The sequence below is a fragment of the Spermophilus citellus genome (genome assembly GCF_964194105.1).
Source record: "Spermophilus citellus genome assembly, chromosome: 1".
In the NCBI taxonomy this organism is placed as follows: Eukaryota; Metazoa; Chordata; class Mammalia; order Rodentia; family Sciuridae; genus Spermophilus; species Spermophilus citellus.
The window spans coordinates 37,633,413-37,655,337 of record NC_138182.1 but is presented as its reverse complement, the minus strand read 5'-3'; the positions used below and the strand labels follow the sequence as shown (position 1 = coordinate 37,655,337).

Sequence of the window (21,925 nt, the reverse complement as noted above, 5' to 3'; positions counted from 1 at the left end):
TAGATTTATAAGAGTCATTCAAGTACTTCAAAAGTTTTGTTTATTAATGAGACCTACTTAAAAAGAAAGTCAAGGAGCTTGGTGTATATCTCAGAGGTAGGACAGGAGGCCCTATGTTCAATCCTCAGCAATGCGGGGAGGGAGGGAGGGAGGGAGGGAGGGAGAGAGAGAGTGAGAGAGAGAGAGAGAGAGAGAAAATCAATACACAAAATGTATAAATGCAATTTAAGATGTTGAAGAAAATTAATTAAACTGCAAAAGCTACTTTAAAAATAATTCTTAGGGAGCTGAGGTTGGGGCTCAGTGGTAGAGCACTTGCTTAGTATGTGTGAGTCACTGAGTTCGATTCTCAGCACCACATATAAATAAATAAATAAAATAAAGGTCCATCAACAACTAATAAAAATATTTTAGGGCTGGGAATGTGGTTTAGTGGTAGAGTACTTAGGCTTTGAATTTGATCCCCAGAACCATAAAAATGAAAGAAAGTTAATTGTTAACATTTGCTAGATTTATTAAGAGAATAATAAGATTTATGAGTTGCTCAAATCAATAAAATAGACTTGAAGTTGATAATTCATTAATTGAATATTATTGTTGTTGTTACTTATTATTATTTATTATTAGTTTTTATTTATTACTATTTATTATTATTGTTGTTATTATTATTATTTATTATTATTATTAGTTCTGGGAATCAAACCCAGGACCTCATGCATGCTAGGCAAACATTCTACCGTTGAAACACATTACCAGCCCTGAATATTAATTTTTTTAAAGTAATTAGTGGATTTGTTGGGGTTTGTGTGTGTGTGTGTGTGTGTGTGTGCACATGAAGGCAGATCAGAAACCCTACATTGATACTCCAGAATTTTAACTATGTAGACCCTCACCCTGAGTAATGGAAGGTTAATTTAATCCCAGCCATAACTAATCCAGGTACAGTTGGGGCTGGTCACCAAGATTGTAGAAGTTCCAAGGACCTGATTACTGAACAAGGAGAGTTAAGGATCAGTGAGAGAGTTCTGGGGGCCCATTCTAATTTACAGTGTTCCCAGAGAGATCCTTATACCCTGAGCTCTCTCATATTCTTTGAAAATGGGGATTTGGCCTCCTGAAGATCTTCTGCACCTCCAGGGTGGGCCTAACCTGAAGTAGGGACCCCAGATTCAGATTTGTTCTCCAGGCCTCATGTCCACACTAGGTTAAAGTGGTTGATACTTCAGACAGATGGCCCACTGACCACATGTCAGGTTGTCACTGTATCTGAAAATGTAAACCTGAGATAACTCACCATTTATAACATTCACATTACAAAGATACTCACATCCCACCCGTCCTTGGTGAAGATGTTTAGTTCATGGACATCACTGAACATGTGTTGAGTTGTCCCTTGTCTTTGGGTCCTCCTGTTTGTGCATCTGTGTCTTGAAGAGTAGTCACTTCAAAAATGGATTTCTAAAACTATTTTTACTTAATGTTTTTACTTGCTTTTTACCACCCTAGAAAGCCCACACAGAATTCTTAGCCAGGAGAGAACATCAGAACATAATGAGGACTGTTGCTTTGTGAATAACAGTGAAAGTGAGTTCCTGACAGATTCCTGGCATGCTTCTTATTAACCTGGGACACTCTGAGTTGCTGGCCTAAATTCTGTTTACCGAGTATAGGCATTGTCATTAGAGACTAGTCTCGACACTCAACACCTTCCCCCAGTTGAGAAGGTTTATGGAAGAGATTAGGTCTGTCTTTACTGTTTAGAATCTACAATGGCAATGACGTCCCTGTTTTCTGAGTAAGGCTGGAGGGAGCTTTTGTTCAGCCTGGGCCTTTGTTCCATGGGCAGTCAGTTGATCTCTTCTGATGCAGGCAGCCTTGTGTTTCTGACATACACATTACACATGTATTCAATCATTCTCCGTTTTAAGTGAGTTAACAGATAATACTGCAAATACAAGCTTCCAGAAGCCACAGAAATGGTCAGAACTGATGAGGATTCAAGGCTAAAAAGCAAGTTTTGTTATGGAAACACATTTGCAGATAAGAACAAAGTAAAAAAAAAAAAAAGTTATTGAGAGGGAAACACCACAGTGGAAATTCATTCTCTGGAATTTCCATTATCTGTATCATTTTCCAGACAGAGGTTAATTGGGAAGACAAGGTCAGTATACTTTAGCCAAAATAATTGTATAAAAAGAGGGAAGAAAGTAAATGAATTAACATAGTAGGGGCAAGACAAATATTTCTATGTGCTGGCTTTGCCTCTCTCAAATTACACAAGGCATAGTTTTCTGAATCTTCAGTCTTCCAGAAGCACAGATTTGTAGAGCTGGAAGATTGTAAGAGAAGTTCTGAAGAATATGCAGTCATAAAAATATGGAGTCATTCAAAACATCCTAATTTCAGTGGCCATAAAAATAGGGATAGACCCTGGAATCAAAAGGTAAGGAGAGAGGCTAGGCCTAAGGAAAAATCAGAAAGTTGGCCCAAAGCAGAAGTCCCTGTTCTGTCCGGACATTAAACTTAACCTGCCTGGGACCCACCCAGAGGTTTGGTTTCGGTTGCTCTGGAGTGGAGTATTTTTTCATAGCTTTCCAGATGATTCTTGGGTGCAACCAGGATTGCAAGATACTGGCTCGTGTTACAGAGTATTTCTGCTCTCATTTCTGTTCCTGTTTGTGTGTTTTCATGACAGCCTCAGTCTTGAGCTCTCTTTGCCAGTATCTTTTCTGGCAAATACATGTATATTCACGGATTCAAAAAATGATGGGAGTTGTTCACAACTGAGGGTATGGAGGGGACTGAGATGACCAGATGTCACGAAAGTATTGATATAAACTTGCTAAGGCCAGGGAAAGATTTTGAAGCTGTTTTAGTGGACCTTCCTTCTTGGTGGTACCTGAGTTTGAGTATGAATCCTCTTCTGATACGGTCAGCTGGCTCAGCCTTTCAGTAGTATTACCTTTGAGTTTTGATGACCCTTTTTGACAGCTCAGTTGTCCCTGAATTAGTGGTTGGAGTCTAGGCCAAAAAATAAAAAATATATAAGTGTCCCACACTTTGGATTCAGAGAAGCTCACCCACCAGACCAGCCTCCTCCTTCTCAAAGGCAGGCAGGGTGGCCCAGTTCAGTAGAACCAGACCTCCTTCCAGTTCCATGTGAGGTCCTGGGGGCATGTGAGGATAGTAGGGTGTTTGGGGAAGTGCATGTCTCCCCTGGTCCCTAGATCAGAAGAAGTCCTACTTTGGGAATCACTGTGCTACCACCTGCTCAGCCTTCTCCCTGACTGCTTGAAGAATACCTGCTCTAGCAGGAGATTGAGGAAGTCCCCTCAGGAAGAATTGTCAGGCTAGTGGCTACCATATGTGCAGGTACTGAACACTTCCATCATTGCTGAGAGTTCTTTTAACTGCTTTGTTGGAAGAAATAAGACTCAAGGGTAAGGGAAAACCTTTTTATCCCCCAGTAGAAGTTTCATAGAACTACTTTGTTTTTAAAACTGTCTTTGTATTATAAAGTATTGTATTATGTATTATCAGTTTATAAACTGAAACTTTCTTCCTGCACCCCTGATTGTCTCTTGTCTTTATCATTGTGAGTCACAGCATGGCCCAGACTCCATGCACCAGGACTGGTGTTGCCATGGCTCTAAGGAAAAGCAAGAAGGAGATGACTAAGCCGAACATGAGATGGGCCAGGGGATGCAGTACTGGTGCATAGGCGAGGGCATGGTGAAATTGTAACATTAGCTTAAAAGCTTGTATAAAAACAGTTGACAGGAGTTAACAAAGTCCACAGGTCAAATCTGGCCCACCACCTATTTTTTCAATAAAGTTTTATTGAATACACACACACACACACACAGCAATGGAATCAGCCAGATTGCCACATATTTTGTAATAAAGTTTTGGATGGCGCGTGCACACACACACACACACACACACACACACACAGCAGTTGAACCCCCAGATCAGCCACCTCTTCCTCATTTCATCAGATGGTGGAATGAGCCTCATTCTCTGTCAAAATGGACCAGACAACCTAGACCTAAGAACACCAAGCACAGTCGAGGGGACGAGCGCTTTGCTGAGCCCAGGAGGAAGAAGTGCAATTCAGCATCACACTTCTGGGATCGCTGTGCTCCCTGCAGCCCAGCCTTCTCCATGGCTGGCTTTGAGAGCACCTGCCCTGGCAAGAGATTAAGGGAGTCCCCTCAAGAAGACCTGGCAGGCTAGTGGCTCCCATATGTGCAGATACTGAACACTTGCCCAGAGTTCTCTCAATTGCACTGTTCCAAGAAATAAGTCTCAGGAGTAAGGGTAGAAACTTTTTTATCCCCCAGTAGAAGTTTCATAGAACTACTTGGTTTTTAAAACTCTGTTTATGTATCCATTTATAAAAATAAAATTTAAAAAATAATAGGAGGCATTCCCATAGAACTTTGACCCCTGAGCTTACGCAAGGGCATCCTGTCTCCGCAACACAAAAGGTTAGCAGTGATTCCCATTCTGGGGAGTCTTCACCTTTCTCCCTCCTGGGGACACATCTGGAGGCACTTTTTTGGTTGTGGCATCCTGGAGGCGGGGCCCTACTGGTAACTCGTGGGAGTGGGCAGAGGCGGGAAACTGAACATCTTCACAGGACAGCCCTCCACAGCGAAGAACTCTCTAGCCTACCATGTCAGTTGTGCTGGGCCAGAGAAACCTTGGGTTAAACTGAATCTCTAAGATTCCAACCAAGCTCCCAGATAGATATTTGTGTACGTTTTTCAACTTAAAAAAAAAAAAGAATCCTTTGGCCTGGAATATAATAATTAGCTGAAGTTCAATCCCACAAACTAGCATTATGCCCTCACTGAAATAGCAACCAAAAATGAAGAAGACGTTACCTAGAATATTCACACCCAAAATACCCTCTTCTTTTTTAAATATTTTTAGTTGTAGATGGACACAATATCTTTATTTCTTTATGTGGTGTTTGAACCCAGTGCCTCACACATGCTAGGCAGGTACTCTACCACTGAGCCACAGTCACAGCCCCTTTCTCTTGATTATTGTTCAGATAAAGAATGAGATTTTGACCTGAGTTATTACTTATCATTTCAGGCATCTGTTTCTAGGATCTGGTCATTGATCTGTGTCAAATAATATTTCTTTTGAAATTTCTTAAAATCAGTAATACTTAATGAAATTCTCATGATCTTTTGTTTATATAAAAACTGGCACTGTCTAGTCCTGTGTGTTATAGCCAGTGGGCATCGTAAATCACAAATCGGGGACAAAATGCAAAGGAAAATGCAGACCTCACACAAAGAAAAAGACTTACATCTGGGCACAACGTTTCTTTCTCAAATCTTCTCTTCCTGTTTGACAGATTATTTCATTAGATCTGTTAGCTGCAGACTGATCGATAGCCTGGTTGGCTCCTCGCTCTTCTAAGTGCCCAGTCCCTTTCTACTTAGTATCTCCTGTGAACTTGCCACACATTTTCCCTAAGAGCCATGCCTGATATTAAACGAAGTGGGTCCTGAGCACCCCTCAGGTATTTCTTAACTAGAAAATTTTCTCTTTATTATTAGATATTGATATAGTTCATAATACCACAGTGTTCAGGACTTTTTTTCCTATCGAAATCAAAAACCTGTGGTGCTTATGATTTATGATATGTATGTATACATTTACACTTTACACCTTAAAATTCCCTTGTTAACAAGCACCTTTAGAAGCCATATTTTTTTAGAAGCCATATATTTTATTATAATGTGTCTTTTATGTGATCTTTAATTCATTTGGCAGGAATTTATTCAGTACCTGTTATGTGTAAATATGAATATTTATTTGTTTTAACACATTTAATTGCAGGTACCAAAGGTCAATTAACCCAGCTTCTAAAACCCTCAAACACTAAATGAAGGGTTTTTTTTTTAATTTAGTTTTAGTTGTAGATGGACACAATACCCTTATTTAGTTTATTTTTTTGAACGTGGTGTTGAGGTTGGGATCCAGTGCCTCACTCGTGCTAGGCAAGTGCTCTCCACTAAGCTACAGCCCCAGCCCTAAATGAAGTTCTCACAATTAACCCAGTTCCTCCAAATCCATAAATGTCATTTCTGGAAAATGTCTTGTTTATTTATTGTAGGTGATTTGTAAGCTCAGATTCAAAAGAGAATGACAGAGACTTAAAAAATAATGACTAAATTTTTTATAGCGGTATATTTCTCTGTCCTCCACGTGAGTCCAGAGACCTCAGGGATCCAGGCACTTTTCCCCTCGGTCCTTCACCCTTAGCCCAGGTGGGCTACTAGATGGTGTAGCAAAGAGTTCTTAAAACAGCTCAACAAGTGCCAGCCTTGAAAGGAAGAAAAGGCAGATTACTTCATTAAGTTCACCAAAAGAAACCAATAAGAGAAGAAAAAGGTAAGCTACAGACTGGATGATTGTATTTGCATTGCATACAGCTAAGAGGTATTGAATTCAGAATATGTATAAAGAGCAGGTACTTCTCCAAAGAGGATATTCAGCAGATGGCCAAGAACCATAGAAAGATGCTCCTTGTCATCAGTCATTAGGGAAATGCAAATTAAGACCATGATAAAAAAAAATTACCTACCAGAATGGCTAAAATTAGAAAGAATGACAATACCAAATCTTGGTGAGAGTGTGGAACAACTGAAATGCTTACCAGTTCTGGGCAGAATTATATGTTGATATCATTGGTTTGGAAGTGGCGTTTTTTGTTTGTTTTGGTGGTTCTGGGGATTGAACCCAGTGGTGCTCTACCACTGACCTACATCCCCAACACTTTTTATTTTTTTTTTTAATTTGAGGCAAGATCTCACCAAGTTGCAGAGTCTGGCCTCAAATGGGCAATCCTCCTGTCTCAGCCTCCCAAATTGCTGAGATTGCAAGTGCAAACCATCATGCCTGGCCTGGAAGTATTTGAAAGCATCTATCTATTAAAGCTAAAAGTATGCTCACTCTATGCCTAGAAGTTCCACTTTTTGGTATGCTCCCAAGAGGAAGAAGTGCATATTTACTCTCCAAAAGAGGGGGTGTAGACAAATAAAACTCCACACTATCACCTTGCACTTTGTCTCAAAAGATGGGCAGATGTTCTGTTCCCTGAAGTTTACCTTAAAGGAAAACCTCTAAATCCTCCTCCTCTCTTTCTGCTGACCATTCAAAACAACCACAAAGGCTTCTTTCTTGGACAGTTTCCTCAGCAAAGTGAAAGGAGAGGCGAAATAACGATGCTTTTCTTTAAAGCAAAAAAATCTGATTTCTCATGTGAACCCATTGACCAAATTCCTAGAGACGGCCCCTGATTGTTATCATTCCTTTGGGTTAAAGGTCCACTGCTGGCTCATTAGACATCAGACAGTGCCACCAGTCATATTTCTGCCAAGGACAGAACAGGAAATGGCCTTAGAAAGAGGAGGGGTGAGGCAGAAGGAGAACCCCTTGACCTTGAACAAGCCATGAGACACTGCCAGGGTTCCTGGAGGAGAGGCAGAATCACCTTTACCAGGAATATGAGAAGAAATGGTTCTACCCATGTGCCAAGGAATGAGCCTCTTGACATCAGGACCCTTGAGAAAGATGCTTTGGCTAAGTGGGCCCCTGCAGACCCCATCACATCCCCAGCCTCAAACTACCAGTGCTCAAAGTTGCAGGGAAAGTTCAAGGACCTACACTGAATCCCAATTTTCTAGTGATGTAAGGAACATAATCAGATCTTCCTGGCTGGTTGCCCTAAGCAGATTAATTTATGTAATGCTATCCTTTTGTTTTGAGAAAGTTCCTTAAATAGCAATGAAGACAACTTCTGGCTTCCAGTGAGGCAGCTAGGCCAACATCGCAGCCATTGCCATTGTCCCTGGGAGGAGCTCAGGAGGGCAGCCCCTGGAAGCCATGTTGTCACCACGAGGAGGCCCGAGGAGGTCTCTCCAGAGGCAGAGAAAACCTGTACTCAGAACTGCAGGTTCTTAAACATGTCACAGAAATAAATTTAAGGACATGTCCTATTTTAGCAAAGAGAGAATGCTTCATCAGACAGCAAGAGGTAACGATAAGTGTTCTTGGGGCACAATGCCCGCTATCTCAAGAGCAGGACACACAGCCAGGCTTGAAGTCTGAGTGTTTATTAGGGTATATAATTAGCTGGAATATGTCTGATCCACAGGGCCTGGGCTTTCCTGGGGATTGGGAAATATTAAGCAAGATGGCATTTCCCCATTAGGGGGTCTGGTCTGGCATGTAGGTGGCAGGTCCCAACGTCTCTGGCCATCCGGTAGTGGTCTCTTGGTTGTGGATCTGATGACTGAGCCAGAGGATCATGGTCCAATCGACTGTTAGCCCCTAGCTTCAATAGGTTAATAGTCTCTTTCTATCCCTTTGGGCTCCTTTGTCCAGTTCATGAATTGTACACAAGCCTCCATTCCATGTTCCATCTGGGGCATTTCTCCTTTATAAACTCAGTGTTCTCTCCATATTCCTAAATATCTCTCAGTGTGAGGAGGACACAGGTTCTGGTTTCACTGTGGAAGGGTCCACTGGGGGAGAGTCTCTGAAAACATCTGCTGTGATTCATTCTCAGCCTCTAGTGTCTCAGCTGAAGCAAACAAGAGGCAGGAAACAAAGCCACTGTCAGGAGATGGCATCTAAAGAAGCCCCATCCTTCCCACATGCCAGTTATCTCGAGGTCAGAGAAGACCACACTTGCAGAAGTTGACACCCCGCTGCCACTGGACAGAGCCAGGGAATACCCCCCGGTCAGCTCCAGGCAAATCCAGCAGGTGCATCAGCCCTGGACCTAGATGGGGGTGGGGGAGGGAGGCTCCGAGTCTCCCTCCCTATAGCTGCTGCCCCAGAATGCCCACCATTATCCACAGCATGGTGCCAGCCCCAAATTCCACCCACCCAGCAAGCACCTCCACTGTGCATGTGGTCATTCCCCAGTGACAAAGACCAGGGGCCACCTCTCTTCCAAGCAGTAGAATATAGGTTCCTCTGGACGCCTGTCTCCATCATGCAGTAAAAAACAGACAGGGGACAGATGGGTTTCTGTTAAACGATCATACAAATACCACAGGTATTTGTCCTCTGCCAGTCGTGCCTAATTTTTAAGCCACTGTGCTTGGCAGTGGAAAGATTTATGAGCTGATATCGTGGCCATGCTGCTATCCCTTGGAGGAGCTCAGGAGGGCAGCCCCCAAGAGCTGGAAGCCACATTGTCACCAAGAAGGGGCCTGAAGAGGTCTCTCCAGAGGCAGAGCAGACCTCTACTCAGAGCTTTCAGGGTCTTGAATATGTCAAAGCAAAGAATTGAAGGTCATGTCAGGTTTTAGCAAAGAGAGAAACAGCATTATTAGACAACAAAAGGTAAAGGTTCCCTAGCATGGGAAACTTGACCTTTTAGGTTTCAAGAAGCAATAATACCCGAGAGGCTTTCTTTTTCATGAAGATTCAGACTGCTAGCATCCTCACCAAGAGCATGATCTCTAATAAGACTAAATATGGAAGTCACAAGATGGCGCATATTTATGGATTAGAAAATGACACTGGGAGCCCAGGAGAATTGATCTTTGGGAAAAATAAAACAGACATTTTAGTTAATAAACATTGCTCCCTCCTCTGCCTCAGAAGCTGCCTCTATCCCCAAGGACTTCCTTGTCTCCACAACTTCACTCTTTATTTTCTCTTATTCAGCCAGACTCAATGATGGAGGAAATTGGTTTGTCTCTCTAAGAGCCACCCAGATGTGACACCTCTCAGGCACACCTGGGCCTTCTGGGGCTGCTTCTTACTTACTCTATTACAAAGAAGCGACTCTCCATTTTATGCTTAAGCTCTTGTTATGTGCCCACCACTGGGCAAAGTGTGTGCTGAGCAGGGTCTCCCTTGCAGAGCCCAGAGCCTTGCAGAGAAGACAGAGCATTAAAGGGAGCAGGACAGTACCATCCCAGGGCTGGATTGGGAGTCTCAGGGACAATAGAGCACAAAGTGACCAGCTCTGGTCATACCCTAGCAGGACCCATCTCTGCCCAAACCTTCCCATCACTTATTCAGTGAGGCTCCCAGGCCCAGGAAGTCTGGAACTGCTCCAAATTGAAGTTGCATGGTGACCATACCTGTGGGGTGAGAAGATGCACACCTTGCCTAGTACCTGCCCTCAAAGCGTTTTGCGTCATCTTACTTAAAGATCCATAATTCACACTATCAGAAATCTTAATTCTCTTTGTGTTTTACCTCTTAAACTGCCCTTAGTAGAATGACTTGGGAATTTCAATATGCCAAGCAGAGCCTGAAAGGAGGGGCGAGTATCACCAAGATATGGGGACCAAAACACAAAAATACAAACAGTGCAGAGACTGAGGATTGCAGAGAGGATCAGGAGAGCCAGGCAGAGAATTCATAGCACTTACTGAACATCTGATTCCACAATGGAGAAGAACCTTATGCAAACAACTGCAAATATGCCTTTTTTGTCTAAGAAACCAAAGACATCTGCATGCCTTCTAAGTAGTACTCCTGTTTCCACTAGTATCTCTATCCAGCCCATTCTCCTCCACCCAGCTGTGTGCCACCATCTTGCTATAAAGCCTTGAGGATTTGAAGTGCAGGTTTCTTGTATTTGCATGTGATCCGGGATCCCTATGGTTCAAGAGTCATGACTGACTCCACTTGCTTCTTTGGAGTCCCCTCTTGCTCTGGCTCATGCCCCCAGCCCCTGATCAGTGCTTCTAGGCCTAAGCACCCTTCAAGTACTGTACACACCGCTTTTCATGGACTCCAACCAGACCAAACTGTTGCTGCCTCAACAGGCCCCTCATTTACCTGCCAACCCCCAGCCTCAGCTGCGTTGGCTTCTCTCCCCAGTATGCACCTTCTCTACTCATGCCATCCTTTAAAAGCACAGCTGCCCACCTTTGAAGGCTCACCTGCAAGGCCACCTTTGTTGGGTGGGTTTGGTCTCCCCCTCAGTGCCCCTTATGGTATCTGCTATCATATTTCTGTAGTCTCAACTATGTCTCTTTGTCTTTGACCCTTTCAATGAAGTATACATTTCATGTGGTCAAAAATAGAATGTTTCTCATTGTATTTTCTCCTCCTTTACCTGTAGCAGAGCTAAATTTCCTCCGTGAGAAAACCAGGTTCCTGTGATCTCAGTCTGCTGAATATTCACTAGAAGGAAATAGCCCTTCTAGTAAACTGCAGTCAGAATGCTTTTGTTACTTCAGGGATTCATAAATCAGATGGTTCTATACTAAATAAAGCCAGACCTTCTGTCCTCCAACCCATTATTTAATTGAAATCTGCATCACGAGGCTGGCTGTAGGCTTGGACACAGACCAGAGGGGGAGTTTCAGAGAAGCAGAGCAGGTGGAAATGTGCCCTGGAAGAGAGGTGCCCAGTCCTGTGCAGCAAAAGCAGGTTCCTATGAGCTGCAGTGGAGGCAGGGGGAGGGGTATAAGCCACAAGAGGGAGGGGTGAGGTATTCACCCAACTGAACATCCTCAGGATTCATCAGTAGTTAGCAAATCTCCTAACCTGTACCTAGGTTCTGGAAGAAAAAATATAGGGAAGAATTATTTATTCTAACAGCTAGTAAATAAATGCTAATCTATCTCCTGATAGCGCCTCACTCATGGCAGAGTGACTGTCCTGAACCATGAGCCACCCCTCCCATTGTGTCCTGGAATCCAGTCCCATGTCAGTGTGATCTGTGCACATCCCATCCTGATAACTTCCAGATGGTGTCTTCAGGGCAGCACGTGGTGATGCTTTGGTCAGAGAGAAGCATGAGCCCTGCACACACTCTTTCTGCATTTCGTGGTAATTCTTATCTCCATTCCCACGCACCGCCTGGCCCTTATTCTTTTTGCTAGTTTGTTGGGCACTTCACATGAGTCCTTTAGGGGGCATTATTTCCTGTTTTGAAGAGGACTAGCTGCATCTAGTGGCTGCAGGGGTCTGCCTGAGGCTCCTCCAAGCTCTGCTGCCTTAGCCTTTGCTTCCAAATCTGGAGAACAAAAGTTCTGGTAATTCTGTATTGCAGAGACATTGCTGGAAGTTTCCAATGATTAGACATTGTGTTTCGAGCTGCATTTCACCGCGCATCCCTGTCTTGACTAACAAGGTGTGCTCTCTGCCCCCCCCCCCCCCGCACAGGCACACAAGGTGTACAAGAAGTTCCCCAAACCCAGCAGAGCACACTGCTCCTCTGAGAAGAAAGCTCACTCCACTCCTTCACCAAGCGCCACTGTACCAAGCCATACATCAAGTGGCAGCCAACCGTCCCTGCACAACGACCGTTTCCTGGGGCCTGGCCAGACAGGCCTGCCTAGTGGGCACCAGCAAGAATTTGCCAGACAAACCAGCAGCACCCCCAGCGCCCCCTGGTCTTTCCAGAGGAGCAAATCCTTGTTTTGTTTGCCCACCGGAGGCCCCTCCCCAGCCTCCTCAGCTGAACCACAGTGGTTTTCAAACACAGATCCGCCAGAGCCCAGGGTATCGAACTGTAGGCATAACCACCTCCTCTCCATCGATGACTTAGAGGGTGCCCAGGAGACAGATGTGGACACAGGCCTGCGACTCTCTTCCTCTGACCTGTCCGTGGTCTCTGCGTATTCTGCACCCAGTAGGTTCTGCAGCACTGCAGAAACCTCCCTCCCCTCTGAAAAATGCAGCAGCCGTTGGTCAACCTGGAAGAGGCCCCGAGAAGGACCGCTGCCTGCTGTCAGCGGGGTGACCACAGAGGCCTCCTGGGCTTCCCTCCCTTTCTTTACCAAAAGGTCTGCCAGATGCTCAGTGAAAACTGTCTCTGCTCCCTCGGCTTCTAGTGCCTCCTCACTCACAGAGCCATCCCCAAAGGCCTCTTGTGATGCTCCCAAAGCCACACAGACTGGCCAAGATGCGTTACCACCCCCAGAGTTGGCTGGTCCTGGGAATAACGACATAGAGGAGTTCTACATCTGAACGTTTCTTGTTTTCCAAATACAAATGCCGACAACAAGACTCAGGTCCCCCCCACCCCTCTGCTCTCTGTATACACCAGTGTTTCAGGCCTGCACCCCAGGTCAGCCTGGAACTTCATTATCCATCTCAGGGGGATCATTAGCACATTTGCCATGCCACTTGTTTATAGCCGAGAGGTGGTACATTTCTAGGGACTCAGTGAAAAAATAGAGACATTTTTATGCAAATAAATTCTCAACCAACTTCAGTCATAAAATATATTTTTTGATTACGCAGTTTGATACGTGGTTTAGTGCCCTTATACAATTTAAATGCTTCATATAATTATTTGAAATGAAAGAAAAACCTAGTCAGCCAGAGTCGATCTGGCAATTTTTCATGCTGTGAAAGAAAAACAATTAAAGCCAAAATGTTGAATGTGGGAAAGATACTAAGGACTTACATGAAAGATCATTTCACAGTAAGAGAATGCACACTTTATTGGGTTCTCCAGTTATTTACACTGCCAGGGAACAGTGGCCCTGATTATTTTGGACAAGTCAATAAGACAGCTATCAACATCTATCAGACTGCAGAACGCCTCACTTTGAAGTCACGCAACAGCTGAAAATCTGGATTTATGCAAAAGTGGCTAATGCATTTTGTTAGAATTTAGCATGATTAATGGACTCTTGGTGCATTTAAAATGTGATTTGTGTTCCAAAAACCTAGATCCGTGTATACCTTTTCAATAGCATATTCACAGTAATGAATGAGGGGCCGCAGAAGACAACACTCTGGGTGGATTTGGATCATTAAGGAGGACTTGTTCCTTAACTTTAAAGAATAAGAGGATATTAGGTATAATGGGCTTACTAGTCTTCTACTTAAAAAGCACAATCTAAGGGCTACATATATGTCTTTATATAAATAACAGGAGCCACACTTTATACTGCTTTCTCCAGTAAGCACTTGTGGCCACACGTTCTATGTTTTTCATTTTTAACTAGTTTGAAACACTTTAGCTGGCATTTTGATTGCACAGATGCACAAAATGCCCCTCTCCCTCAAATGGGAAACTATACAAAACGATGTCCTGAACAAACACTGGTGCACCGCTAGCCTTTGGTAAGTGCAGGAGACCCTTAATTAAAGCTGGCGCTGTCGCCCAACCTTGGCTTTTCCTGTCCGATGTGTGCTCCTGTCACAGTGTGAATGGTATTTAAATCCCCTGTGAGGGTATGTTTACAGTTCCAAACCTCAGCAATGCCAAGTGCCGGCATCCTGGGCCACGCCAAGCTGTCCCTGGATGCTGTTTATCTTTGGGGAAGAAGAACATGGATCTGCATTGTTCACTTCCCAGCCGGGTGCTCCTTGCCTAAATTACTCATGGCACCGTTTTCATCTCCCTGGAAGTACCTAGATACCTTTCGGATACAGCCTCAGAATCCTTCCGGCAGAATCCTTGCGGCTTCCAGGCAGCCATTACCAGCCATCAGACCGAGTCACAGCCTCAGGCCTGCCGTCCTCATAACAAGAGCCTTAGATTCTGCCTCAGACCCCAAGACTTCCCAGGTCTCCAACTTGTAATATTCTACTCCAGTGTAAATAACAAAAATGTAGTCTCTTTGAATTGTGGACCAAGAATAAGCAAACTTTTCTGATAAAGGGCTAGATCGTAAATATTTTAAACTTTGTCAGATTTTAAACTTTTCAGTCTCTGTTGCACCTGCTGCCATTGTAACATAAAAAATAAAATGTAAATGAACTTGAGTGGCTGAGTTGCAATAAAACTTTATTTACATCCCAGTGGCTTTGGAGGCTAAGGCAAGAGGATTACAAGTTCAAGGCCAGCTGCGGCAACTTAGCAAGGCCCTAAGCAACTCAGGGAGACTCTGTCTCTAAATAAAATACAAAGAAAGGGCTGGGGATGTGGCTCAGTGGTTAAGCCCCTCTGGGTTCAATCCCTAGAACCAAACAACAACAACAACAACAACAAAAAAAAAACCTTTATTTACAAGGATAGGTGGTAGGTCAGATTTGACTCAATGGTGGTAGCTGGCCAACCCCTGAGCTAGTCTCCTATCTACAGTTGGTTGAAGATTCTAGCCATAGTCAATAGCAAGAACCTAAGTCTTCATCCACTGCTTCTGGTGGTTGTAACAGCAAGAAAATGAACTACTCGGGTCAAGCCAATGATTTTAGAACCACCGGATGTAGAACAATAGGGGCTTCTTCCTGCACAGCCAGTTTCTAGAAAACTACTCCCAGTCTGTCTCCTGCCTGGAAAGATGACATGAAGTCCGAAGCTGATGGTGAAAAGCAGTACACTAACATCAGATGGCAGAGAAAAGATAACTTAGAGACAATGACATCTCCTCCAGTGAACGGGGAGCAAGCTCCTCGTAGCAAAAGTTAACGAGGCAAAAAGAAGTGGACCAGCTGTCCAGTGATGGCTCCCATCTTCATCTTTAGTGGCCCCCCCATTTTAATACACCGGTTGTCCCACTGGGGTTACAGAGCTCAACCCCATGCTATCTGGCCTCACCCTTTCTCAGTGACCCACCCTCCTCATGGTCTAGTCTACCAAACTGAGTGACCCCCAAAGATGTCCAAGACAGCATTTGCAAATGCCCCATGACACAAGGAGAGAAGGGAAGGGAAGACAAGCCCACTACAGACTCCATGCACGCATGCCTGTGCTGTACTCGGCAAGTGTCAGTCACTCTGAAGAGTGACAGGCACACATTTAAAAAATAGAAGACTGTGGCTTCCATTTCTGGCTGTACCACCATCATTTTCCCCATCCAAGAGCACTCTTGACACCACTGGATCCTTACTCTTGGAGTACTATCCCTGTCATAGAGGCTGGCATACTATAGATGTGCAGTAAATGTGTTCAATTAAAAAACATTGAGGTTGTCTAATAAGTTATTTCTGTCCTAAACGAGGCTCTGTAATGTAGAAAGTCTCCGTTTCAGCCCTAGCTTTATGCCGCTTGCTGGAACCCAGTCTCTTCTTGGCCTTGTACTTCTCTCCAGCGTATCCAGGAAATCCAGGTTGGTAAGTGCCCTGGTCAAGTTCACATCCCATCCTTCATTTGCCTCTTTTCCAAGTTACTTCTCAGGGTCCCACATGAGCCTACACTAAGTGCCACCCAGTATCTTCTCTAAAGGTCAAATGTTTTTCATATGTCCCCAACCAACCTGAGGAACCCTACAAAAATCATTTTGGATCACCTTGATTGGTTAAAATGAACATCAGAGGGGGCTAGTGATGTGGCTCAGTGGCAGAGTGCTTGCCTGGAATGAGTGAGGCCCTAAGTCTGATCCTTGGTACCACAAAAAAAAAAAAAAAAAAAAAAAAAAACATCAGAGGGACCCGTGGGAGCAAGGAATGAGCCTTTGAGAAAGTAGGAGAAGTGACATTTGGCAGAGCAAATTGGATCTAGTGTTGGTGCCCCTTGAGCACCTAGGCCCCAAAGTAGGGATGTCAGTGAAGTTTTTGACTACACTGTCTGACATGTCCCCAGAAAAACCAGGGGACCAGTTGGGAAAACTCTTGAGCATGTGTTTGCCTTTAGCCCTAAGAAATCAGGAGAAATGCAGAGATCTTCCTATCCCCCAACTTTCTGTAGATGCACAAATTCTCCAATCTGTCTAAGTAGACTCAGAATTTCTGAAGAGAGTTCTTAAGGGAAAATAAAGCTGACCATGGTGGGCTGGGGATGTAGCTCAGTGCTGGTCTAGCATGCATGAGGCCTAGGTTTGACCCCAGAACCACAGAACAAGAAAAAAATAAATAAAGGTTGTGTGTCTCACACAATCTCAGAGCAGAATTGACAACTAGTCTGGCCAGTGGACCCAAGTCTGGATCTCAAGAGAGCAGTGGGAATAGCTGAACACTGGGTGACCTTCTTCTCTATCCTGGGCCACATTGCTCCTTGGGCCTGGTTTGGACAAATATGCACGCAGTCACCCCCTCCCTGCCTCATTTGTTAGGTTCTACTTCTCAAGCCTCTGGAAATGCAATTGGTCAGATCCTTCAAAGTCTTGAAAGAACAGCATGAAAAGTCCACATGGGGAAAAAAAAAGAGGATTTTTCAAGGGAAACACTTTTTATCACACTTAACTATTATGACAATGAATTTGTTAGGGATCAAGAACCTAAGTGTAAAGATGATATGTATTTTTCCAACTTTTACCAAAGGTTTTTGCTAATTTGGGGCATAGAGGTCTAGTTATGAAGTGACTATTTAAATGACAGTTTTTCTGAATGAATAACAGAGAAAAATATAAATGGTGGTGTCTGCACACTGCCTCTTCCTAACACTTAATTTCTTTTTTAGAGGTGTTGATAATTACTGTCCACTATTACAGTCATATGTTCATTTGAATATTTGACGAAGGTGAAAAGTCTCCTTCCATGCCCCATGAACCTTCCCTGAACTCTCCACTCGGGATGAAGTTCTCCCCTCCAGGTGCCTGGGACGGGGTTGAGAAATGGAGCGGCTTCACAGCCCCTGAGGGCCCTGTCCCTGGTGGGAGGGTCATTGGAAATACCTGCACCATTGATCTTAGAAGTTGAGTGTCTGAAAGAAGCCACACTAACTGCCTTCAATCAGCTCTGCCAGTTCCTAGGACTAAATCCAGAGTATTCTGGACTTGGTGACACTCCAAGTGTGAGAAGCACAGTCCAAGAAAAGGTGGCCACACTGAAACACTTTTCAGGCCAAACAGTGTGGCTGAAGACGGCTGTGGGAAGACTTTGGTGCCACCTGGTGGTCACTGTGCCCAGGAGGGTCAGTGCCTGCCCCTTTTCAGTCAAAAAGATTCCCCGGGTTGAAGGGGGCAGGGAGGCACTGCACTTCCATTTATTCCACTGCATTTCATTTTCCACTGTATTTATTGCTACAAAATATTGAGGCCATTTAAATCACAATTAAATAAGACAACGTAAACAGAAAGCTCAGGCAAAGAGTCTGAAAATAGGTAACTATGTCAACCACAGAGAAAAACATAACTGCTGTCGTTGAATGTCCTGGAAGCCAGGGCAAAAAGGGAAAGGTGAGTAGCTTTGGAGCTCACAGTGATGACTAAAGACTCTCACAACATTGTCTCAGTTCATTGTAACTTAGGTTGCCTCCATGCCGTTCCTCAGAGGAAACCAAGTTTTTCTAAGATTTCTAAAATTACCTGCTCACCAGGGAATATTCAGTCGGGATTTTCTCCATAGTGTTACTTCTGTTGTCCAGGTAGTGATTTTCCCGCTTAGAGGATGAAATCAACAACATCTCAAGGAGAGGGAACACCCATGTGCTATGATGTGCTTCCCCAGAGTCCTCCAGCCACACCGGCGGGAGAAGAAATTTTACCATTGGCACAACCCCTGGGGAATTGGCTTTCTCCTGAGCTCTTGAAGCTGTATCTATAGAACCTGGAGAGAGAAGGCAGGTGGTGAGGCTGATGTCCCCTTGGGAAACTAGAGGCTCCTAGCTGTGGTTGTGGCCTGCGTGGATGAAAGGTTCCCATCCACCAGAGCCACCTCTACATCCCTGTCCACATTCTGCAGTTGCAAAGCCAACTCCAATTTCCTAAGTCCCCTTGTTAAAAGAGACTGCAAGCCCTGTGTGGTCTTCAGATGCGTTATGAATCCCTTCACCCCACGCTCCACGGAGATGCCTGAAAATGGACAGGAATTTCCTTTTCAGTGATAGACGTCCTATATTTCTTTATTCATTGCTCTCAGTGGATTTGCTTATTATCATTCATTCAATATTCAACAAGAGGTTACTGTGTCCCAACGATGTGTCAGTCAGCAAGCTAGGTGCTGGGGATACAGGAATAAATGGGAGGGACATCATTCCCATCCTTGTGGAATTAACCTCCTACTCTGATCATCATTATTTACCATTTACCTATGGCTTTTAGAATCCTCCTGATAAATTTAATGGTATTAACCTCTGCTGAAATTTAAAAAATGGAGTCTCAGTTTTCAGCATCAAACAGACCTGGCTTCCAATTCTAACTATCACTCACCATAGGAGCCAAGGGCAAGCAATCTCATTCATCTGAGCCTCAGCAGCAGCAGCAGCAGCAGCAGCAGCAGCAGCAGCAGCATCTGTAAAATTTAGACAATAATTCCTACCTTGGAGAGTCACTTTGAAAATGAAATGATATAATTTGTGTAAAAGACCCTAGACTACCTGTACATAGTAGGTGTTTCATAACTGTTGATGTTCTTTTCCTTCTCTCAGGCTAAAGAATGGTCATACTTTTTCTAACAGGCAGGCTCAAGGCTTCCCTTTCCAGGGAAGAGGTCAGATAAGATTTTTCTTGAATCCAGTGTTCTACTATCACTTGTCAATCATCTCCAGGCAGAATTCCACCCAACGGGAAATCATGGATGTGAGAACCACCTCACCTTCCATCACACTCTCTTCCTCCATTTCAAACTACTTCCAGCAAAGCCAGACCCTGGGACATGTTACTACTCAAAGTTGCTCTTTCTCCCAGTCCTCCAACTCTGAGCTTCGGTTCCCTATCCACTACCTTCTTTCTCCCTGCCCCTCCAATCCCTCAGGCCTGAGAACCCTGCTTCACCTTCTCTGAGCTCCTCCCTGCCTGCCTAATTCCCCTGGTTCTAGACTTGCCTGCCCCACCTGGCACCCAAGGCTGACCATTGCCCCTCGCTCTTTCTGTGGTTCTCATCTGCCCACACATGGGCCCCAAACCCTCCTTTAGGTTGCTGTTTCCATCCCATAACTTCCTGACCACACTGTGCTGAGTCACTTCTGCCACCCAGCCTCTGCTGTTTTAGCTAATTGTCATTCATGTCTTATAGGCTCCAATGATCTAAACCTGTTCCGACTTCCCAAGTGCCCTCAAACCACCTGGGTTTCTCTGGTCTAGGAAGTTAACCTTGTCTCCTATTCAGCCACGGCCAGGATTGTATATGCCCTCCTCAGCCTCCCTCTTTTATCACAGAGGTAATGAGGTAAGAAGCAGGAGGTGACTAAAGAGTAGAACCATCTATGCCAGGGCCTTTGCCTTTGACAAAGGTCTGAAGACTGGAAATGCAGCCTGTCAAAACAGAGGGAACTGACCTGGGTAGCAAGAGATTCCCCTCCTATTTCTTCTCCAAGAGTAATGTTTCATTCCTGCCAAACAAGCCTCCTATGCTAACTCACCCCATCCCAGGGGCTCTGGAATTCTCCTAGGCCATAAAGCTCAGTAGCTGTCAGGGCCTGTATTTATCACCTGAACTAGTTCTGCAAAATTGCAGAGGCCCCTTGGCTTATTTGGTCAGTTTCAGAGCTTACAGCCTGGTTCAGGATTTCCTTTATCTCCAGCTTTGCCCACTCTGGAAACAGTGAACTGGCTGCACCCCTGGACATCTGGCAGCAGGCTCAAGATTATGACCTACTACATGTGACCATCTCAGGGAACTCTGCTGGTCACATTCTGTTCTGGGTCTCACCCAGCCTTTGCTCTCAGGGATAAACACTGGTACTTTCCATTTGCTGTGTCCAGCCTTTCTGCTCGGTCCTGCATGCCTGCCTGGCCTCTCCCACACATTGGGTCGTGCTTTCTTAAGAGCTAGACCTGAGTTTGCAGCCTGCTACATACCTGTGCCCCAAAGTCAATCTACACCAAAGCATCACACACAACTGTACACCAAAAAGCATCTCCCCTGCCCCCATCTCTTCTCCTGCTCCTGAATTCCTCCGTTCTGTTCATGATTTCTTTCTCTCCTCCTCATCCATTTAAAAAACACAGAGTGAAGCACCAAGAGAGCCAATAGAAAGAAACAGCTTGGGAGTCACGCAAACCTGGATTTGAATCCCACCATGTAGAATTACTTGGCTTTGTGACCTTAATCAAGTTAACATTGGTTCTCAGGCTGGGTGCCCTCATTTGCAAAGGGGCTGTGGGGAGGTACAGCTGGGGTGAGGGTTTGAGGCACTTGCCTCAGAACAAACCTTCAGAGATGCCAAATCTCCATCATCAAGATGAGTAATATTTTCAGCAGTGAGGCCCTCTTCATAGGTTCAGTCTGGGGAATAAATGACATCAAGAGACCGAGCCAGGCTCAGCGAGATGTCATTTCCACCTTTCAAATTAGCAGATTATTAATTTCATAATTGAAAAGTAAAGATAATAAAACTGGAGAAACCCAGCCCCCTTGAGTGTTCTCAGTCTTCACATCAAATCTGCTCCTGCTTCTACTCATTCGGGTTCTGCAGGTTTTCTGGGCTTCTGTCCCTTCCTTCCCCTCCCACCCTAGATACCCAGGATGGGTAGACCAGTAGATCAAGCAAGGGTCTTCTAATCCTTAACCTTAACAAGTTTCTTAAACCTTATGTGACTCAGTATCCTCATCTGTAAATTGAGGACATTTGAATACTTCACTTCTTTAGGTAAGTGGCTTCATAGTCCAGAAACTGCCATGATGGACCACTGCCTTCGGGGACAGCAAGGACATCAGCAGGAGGACCACAAAGAGACCAGCAATGCTTACCTGCCACATGGTCCTCCTAGACTCTGGTGTAGCCCTCTTTGGGGGAGGGGATTCCCACTTAAGACTACAATGGAATTCCCCAGTGACACAAAGGATAATGACTTTGAGTCAGACTTAGTTTGATTTAAAGGGAATGAAGGATATTTTACATCACTGGTTTTGTTGATGGAGAGTCATGCCCGCCATTCCGCATCATTATGAGATATGTTCTTTCTCTCCTGTGCTACGCACACAGACTCCATGATCCCAGTATCAATCCATCCCTGACCTACACACAACTGCCAATTATTTATTTAAGTATTTGTCACTCCCTGTCCCAACCCAAGATCCTCTTGTGGCTCCCTCTTTCCAACCAAGTAAAAATTCCCTCTCCTCAGCACATTGTCAAAGTCTTCATCACTGGCTACCAATCATCTGTTCCATCTTAGCATTTATGATTCTATGCTTC

General features: G+C 44.5%; 1 protein-coding gene across 1 annotated transcript in view; it reads left to right on the top strand.

Annotated features, from left to right (window-relative positions):
• The window catches only part of FAM124A (family with sequence similarity 124 member A), a 55,727-nt gene extending 40,780 nt beyond the window's left edge, over nt 1–14,947 (top strand). Inside the window, exon 4 of the mRNA XM_081296018.1 lies at nt 12,172–14,947. Within this exon, the coding sequence (XP_081152144.1) occupies nt 12,172–12,978 (807 nt within the window). The 3' untranslated portion in view covers nt 12,979–14,947. The remainder of the gene's footprint in view (nt 1–12,171) is intronic.
• The last annotated feature ends 6,978 nt before the right edge of the window (nt 14,948–21,925 follow it).